Here is a 6,078-nt window from a genome sequence, read left to right on the forward strand (position 1 = left end):
ACAGGATAAACAAGTAATAGGACCAAGAGAGGTACATTCGCTGTAAAAAAGTTCAGCTGAAAATATACCTTACACCACATTAGTTTATACAAGTCGCCTAATATAAGCAAAAGTATACAAGAAAAGAATAATGTAAGGAATTTCAGCAGTTTCAGTCATTTCTGTCATGCTGATTTTCCTTTTCGTAAGGACTACTTGTTCAAGCTGATGACAAATCATACATGAAAGTTTATTAAGACAGAAGAAGAACAGGCGTATCCAATTTTACACTCAAGTCATCAACAAATGCAAGTCTTCAACAGTAAAGCTTCTGTCAGAACCCAGGAAACAACGCCATTAGGCTGTGCAAACACCTTTCAATGAAGTACATACAGCTTCCTGTTGCCTTACGCTAATTACTCTGCTAAAATTTTGTTCTCCTGTAGTGAAACTTGCCAGGGATCTTTTCCAAAGTAAAGATAAAGGAGTCTGAAAAGCTGCTTGTGATAAAATGTATTCTATTGAAAGAGCAATATTTAATATTCTACTGAAAAAAAATGGCATAATTCTCTAATTTGGGGAAATATGAAGTGAATTGAGTGGGTTTTTTTATATATAGTGAGAAATATAAACAGGTTTTGTGGTGTTTTGTTTTGGTTTTTTTTTTGTTTGGTTGTTTTTTTTTTGAAGGGTAGTAGTTTAGCTAAGCCTTAAAATGGAAGATCACACCTGATGTGTGCTTGCATCCACTCAGTTGAATAATCACAGGATCATCTACTGCTGCTAAGCAGCTTTCAAAGGTGACACTACTGTGTGAAGCTCTTAAGGCTGTACATTTCATTTGTACATAGTAATTGTGCACCATGTCTCTTTCTGACTTTTGGAAACCACAAAAAGGGTTCAACAACAGCTACCTGGCAAGACTTCTGTATCATCAGAGTAACTTTGTGACCATTATTATTCCTGTAACTTGAGAGCAGAAACCTACATTCTTGTGGCGTGCTGGGTTGAGTCCTACAGTTTCAACCCCCATGAAATTTTGGAAGCTGTTTTACTTTCCTCCCTCTATCAACCATGACAGCGGGACATAAAATGAAAGACTGAAATAACCAGAGCTTCTGTCTTCTCAGAGGTTGGAAAGAGAAGTCAAACTAGCCACAAATGGCATACAGAAATCTTAGAATTTGGAGAACATGATCTGCCCACCCAATTACTTATATAAGGCTTGCCTGACAACCCTTCTAGCCATTGCTTTGTGCTCTACTGAACAGAGACAGTTACAGAGGAAGGGGAGGAACAGTATCAAAATAAATAGCTCTGCGTCACATTTAACCTTCTTCCCCAGCTCTGAAAGATAAAAGCCAAGATTCCTAGCAAGAGTGGCAGTGTCCACAGCACAAGATCAGAAGGAAAGTCTGTGAACTGTGGAGAGCTCACCTTCCTATCCTCCTTATTCTGCTGCTGTTACACACTGCGCTCCTGTCTCAAGCAAAACAGTTGGAACACCCTAACAAGCCAGAGAGACTTCTGGCAGGCAATTCTTAGCTGTGCCATTTCACCTTTGGTACTTAAAGAAACAGGTCCTGGATATGCTACTGAGTAGAGTCTTCAACCATATACCACACAATCTGAGCATGAACAGAATTAACACTATTTACATCTCCCATTTTGCATTGGGATATTTTACTTTGGTTTTGGTCCTAATCTTCTGTGGAACTCATATGCATTTTAGGTAAGAAGCCTAAATGTTTAGCTAACAGCAGAAGTTTGTCATGAGGAAGACACTTGAGAACCACAGACCTGTTGACTAAAACCAGGATTTTAACAAAACACTTTTTTTCCATATTGCAAAAGAAACATGCACAACTGTCTTGCTATAATTCTGACCACCCCGTAATGTAGAAATACTACACGTAATTCCTCATTAAAATAGGTAAAGTATTCCATTTTGGGGAAAAAAAAAATACAAACACCAAATGAAATAAGCCTTAAACCTGGTGTGCCTGAAGGAAAGCTGAGTATGAAAAATAAACAAGGAAAAAAAAAAACCCTGATCTGATTTACATAGGCTTACATGTACTTTTCTGTGAAATACCCATTAAATAGTGGTCCCATTCTTAAGTGTATTTACTTGGTAACAAGAACAGAGGTTACAGAAGAGGCACACTCTAAAATAAAAATACATGAGAAAAAAAAAGTTACCCATATTTTCTTAGTTCCCTGAAGTCTCATCCCTGTGACAGAAGTGAGCTGTTAGTTGTTAATTGCCATGAGAATGTGAGCACGTGCGCACAAGTCAAAGCAGTCTGCTCACTAGCTATCTAGTTAGGAGTACTTCCAGAGCTCTAACATCCTGACTGGAATATTGCTTCTTCCTCCTGAATAACCCTTGAAATCAAAATTGTGGAAATTGTTGATTATCTCCCTCGTAAGTTCCACTTATAAACCATTTACTGTGAACTGCTTTATGGTTTTCCTTCCCTATTCAAAAAGTTCTTACCCTTCTCTAAGGCAATATTTAATCACAAGCAATACAAAACCATCTTACTGTCATCAGGACAAATCCTACAAATCCCTTTTACTGGGTACAGTCTTGATTCTGCTGTATTGCACAGTAAGAGGGGTTTGTAGAAATACCTACTACATGGGTTTTGAAAGAGATCCAGAACCAAAGCTCAGTCTTACACCCCAGACCTCAACCCCAGGCTGTGTTTGGAAATTCACTTCAACTGAGCATCTTCTTGAAATCATTGCTGCCCATTCCTTTTCCTTGCGTACAAGCCAAGGCAGGCACAGAATCCGACGACACTGACAGCGAGGCCCAGTAGGAAGGCGATGGCATCTCCTGCGTCCAGGGCTTCAACTACTGGGAGCACCAGCAGCAATGAAACGAGGACCAGGAAAAGTTTTGAGGTGTTCTTGGTAGAAGGCATGCTGATGATGAGCTGACCCCAACGGGAAGTTAAATGAGGAAAGTGGGGGAAGGTAGGTATTTCAGCAGTATCTACAAGGAAAACAAAAGGAACGTGACAGGATTTCCTTTCCTTCCCCTGAGGAACTGTCTTGCCAAACGCCAACCAATATGACTGATGTATTATAATGTCTGTGTGGGACTCTGGAAACTTTGGTTTTATCTTCACAATTACAAAAGTAATGACTTACTATCATGAGGTAACTACGGTGGGTTTGCTATCTCGTTATGCAGCTCTGTGGAAACTAACCTTTTGGAGCCTTACTGTGAGGTAAAGTCAGAACAGGCTTTCCTGCCTGCAGCCACCGGTGCCGGCTTACTTCATGCTGGGCTTCATGGGCCTTTATCGCTGGGTGTTTCGGACGGGGTAGGTGCCGCACACCACTTACCCACGCCTTCTAGGAAGGGGCATCCTCGGGATCCGTGAGCAGGGGGAGATTACGGCACGCTGGTGAGGATGTGAATGTAACTGCCAGCCCCCGCCCCGTGTACACTCTTCCTGCAGGACAAACATCCTTCCCGCTTCCTCCAACTTGGGAAGCGCCCCTCCGGGGCGCACGCCGGCGCCAGCCCGGGCGGCGGCTCCACAGGAACGGCTCATTCCCGGGGTTCGCACGCCAGAAACGCCACGCCGAGCTACCCCGCGGAGGCCGAGGCCGCCTGGGCCGCTGGGGACAAGCGTCTTTTCCGCCAGACCCGCGGCGGGGGGCCGGGGACACGGCTCCGCCCCCCCCCCCCCCCCCCTCCCCGGGCGCGGAGCGGGGCGGCGCGGCCGCCGCTGGCTCCGCTCCGCTCCGCGCCCCGTCCCGCCCCGCCCCGCCGCCGGTGGGCCGCTCGCCGGGGCAGACCCCGCGCCGGCCTTGCCCCTCAGTCACCTCCTGCCGCCGGCTCCGGGCTGGGGCCGTCCCGTCCCGTCCCGTCCCGTCCGCCCCGCGCCGCCCGGGGCCCCTCAGCTGCTGGGGGCGCCGACCCGCCTCGCCGCACCGCTCTCCCCCAGCCCGGCAGCGGCCATGACAGGAAGGGGCGGTGGCGCGGCCGGGGGCGGGCGTGACCCGGCCGGGCCGCCCCCCGCTCCCGGTACGCACCGCCGGCGCCCGCCCTTCGCGCCGCCACCGGCAGCCGGGGGCCACCGGTTCGGGGCCGGCGGGCGGCCCGGGGGGGGGGGGCACCAGGCTCCTGCGGAGGCCCCGGGAGCCGCCGGGGAGCCCCGGCCTGAGGGCGCCGGGCTCCTCCCGACAGCGGCCTCCAGCCAGAGCCCTGCGGTGCCGGTGCGGCGTGAGGGTGAACCTCGGCCCGCGGAGGGACAGCGCGCACTGCAGCTGCATCGAAGTGAAATTATGAAATTGTACTGGCTTGGGCTGGTTGTCTGCTCTGATCTCTGAAAATAAACAAATAGCACAGGTTATCTCTGGTTTGGCTACAGGCAGTGCCTGCTTCACTTCAGGTGTAGAGCAACAGTGATAATGAGCGCTAATCAATGCTGTCATAAATTCCGAGCATTAATGCACTTTTATAGGATAGAGAGCAGCGTGGTGCCAAAAAAACCTAAGAGCAGTCTAACCAGCTCATTACCTGAGATCACTCCCAAAACCTAAGCGAAACTTGTCTTGATTTTTATCTTCTCTTTTGGACAAAGCTCCTTGTAGAAACGCTGTGTTGCACTGTTCTGTTACATGGAACGGAGTTAAAATGTCATGTAAATGCTGCAGGGGGGGTTACTAGCTAGGTCCTAGCCTGAGCTCGGTTGTTTTTTTTTTTCAGTGGAAAATGTGTATGCTTAAGTTTCAACAGAAGACCAGTAAGCAATTATTGGAGATTCACAGTACACGTGTCTTTGGAACACTCACAGATAGAACCAGAAGAATCTGTGCTAATCGAATGGCAAAATTAACCTAGAATTTGTAATCCATGACTTCAAGCATTTATTAATGATTGTGTTCTCACAATGCTTCCTTAGACTTGTGCGAGAAAACAGCTTTTGTAAACATACCTCTCATTCCCGATGAGCTGCTTAAAGAAATCTAGATGGATTGTTCAACATACATACTGCTTTGCCTCTCCCTTACATAATTTCACTGTAATTGCCTTTGAGCTACCATTCTTCATGCTTAAAGGAACTTTGTAAGTATGAGGTGGGATGTCACTATTGTGCTGATCATCATTCCTTTATTTCCCTTCATTTTCCCACCTGTCTGGATCCAGCAGCTGTCAGTTGTCTTAGACAATAAACTTCCAGGGATAAGGAACAGTCTTTTTGTTCCTTCTTTATACCAAGTAGCATTAAATTGTTGGCTTTTTAAGCGGTAGCGACTAGACTCTGTGATGATACAATAATAATAAATATCAGTATAACTGATAAACATCCCTTTTATGCATGAAGCACCTATTTCACAGTTTTTCTGATCTGAAATACTTGATGCCTTATGTACAGTTCTAAAGGCATTTTCCCAAGGAGCTGATGGCAGATAAACTCGCTGGAGGAAGACCCTGGAGCTTCTGAGAAAGTTGTCATGGCGTGGAAGAGAGTAATGCTACAATGTCTGTGCTATTAATTAATGATTCACAGTTAAATTGTAATTCCTACAGAACCTGAAGAGTGGTGATTTGAAGCGCAGGATGTAGGTGTCATCTTAATCACTGCTCTCATCGCAAAGAGTGGGCCTTGGAGTTCTGGCCTTCTTAGTTCTCTGCTTGGCCTAGTTACTGCATCCTGCACTCTTGACAAGTAAATTTTGTGGTGTTCTGCAATGTCAAAAAATGTTTAAATCATTCCTGTAAATTTCAGTGTTGCATTTGCTGTTGTTACCAGCAACCAACTAAAATTTTCAATAGTTGTCATTTAGTCGCACAAAACAGGTGCTGGGTGTTTGAACAGTGACTTTCAAGTTTATCTTTTATAACTACAAATGTCAGTACCAAAGAGCTACACCATCTTTGGACTTGCCTGTTTTGAAGATCAGGAGTGTAAAATCCAAGGGGAAGATTGGACTTAACATACTCATCTTACTATCTCTCCCCTTTTCTCAACAACTCTACTAATTTCCAGGCAGTTGAAATGACATGGAGAAGTACAGTAGGGATGTGGAAAATATTGATTGTAAGATACATAATTTATTAGTAATATCATG

General features: G+C 45.8%; 1 protein-coding gene across 2 annotated transcripts; it reads right to left on the reverse strand.

Moving 5' to 3' along the window:
* Positions 1-208: 208 nt before the first annotated feature.
* Positions 209-3,998, reverse strand: SMIM30 (small integral membrane protein 30). Of its 2 annotated transcripts, XM_042793296.1 has the most exons (3): positions 3,826-3,998; positions 3,340-3,398; positions 209-2,983 (listed from the first exon to the last, which is right to left on the reverse strand). In XM_042793296.1, the coding sequence occupies exon 3, from the start codon at positions 2,910-2,912 to the stop codon at positions 2,727-2,729; it is 186 nt and encodes a 61-aa protein (XP_042649230.1). In that variant the 5' UTR covers positions 2,913-2,983; positions 3,340-3,398; positions 3,826-3,998; the 3' UTR covers positions 209-2,726. The 2 variants fall into 2 exon arrangements, with proteins under 2 accessions (XP_042649230.1, XP_042649229.1); XM_042793295.1 differs by lacking the exon at positions 3,340-3,398 and having other exon boundaries at positions 3,826-3,997.
* Positions 3,999-6,078: the final 2,080 nt, after the last annotated feature.

Source organism: Tyto alba, unplaced genomic scaffold (assembly GCF_018691265.1).
Source record: "Tyto alba isolate M040663 unplaced genomic scaffold, T.alba_DEE_v4.0 Super-Scaffold_2, whole genome shotgun sequence".
Taxonomy (NCBI): domain Eukaryota; kingdom Metazoa; phylum Chordata; class Aves; order Strigiformes; family Tytonidae; genus Tyto; species Tyto alba.

What these genes read in the sequence shown, in the direction of transcription:
- SMIM30 (XM_042793296.1), bottom strand. Translation starts at nt 2,912, where the DNA reads ATGCCTTCTACCAAGAACACCTCAAAACTTTTCCTGGTCCTCGTTTCA.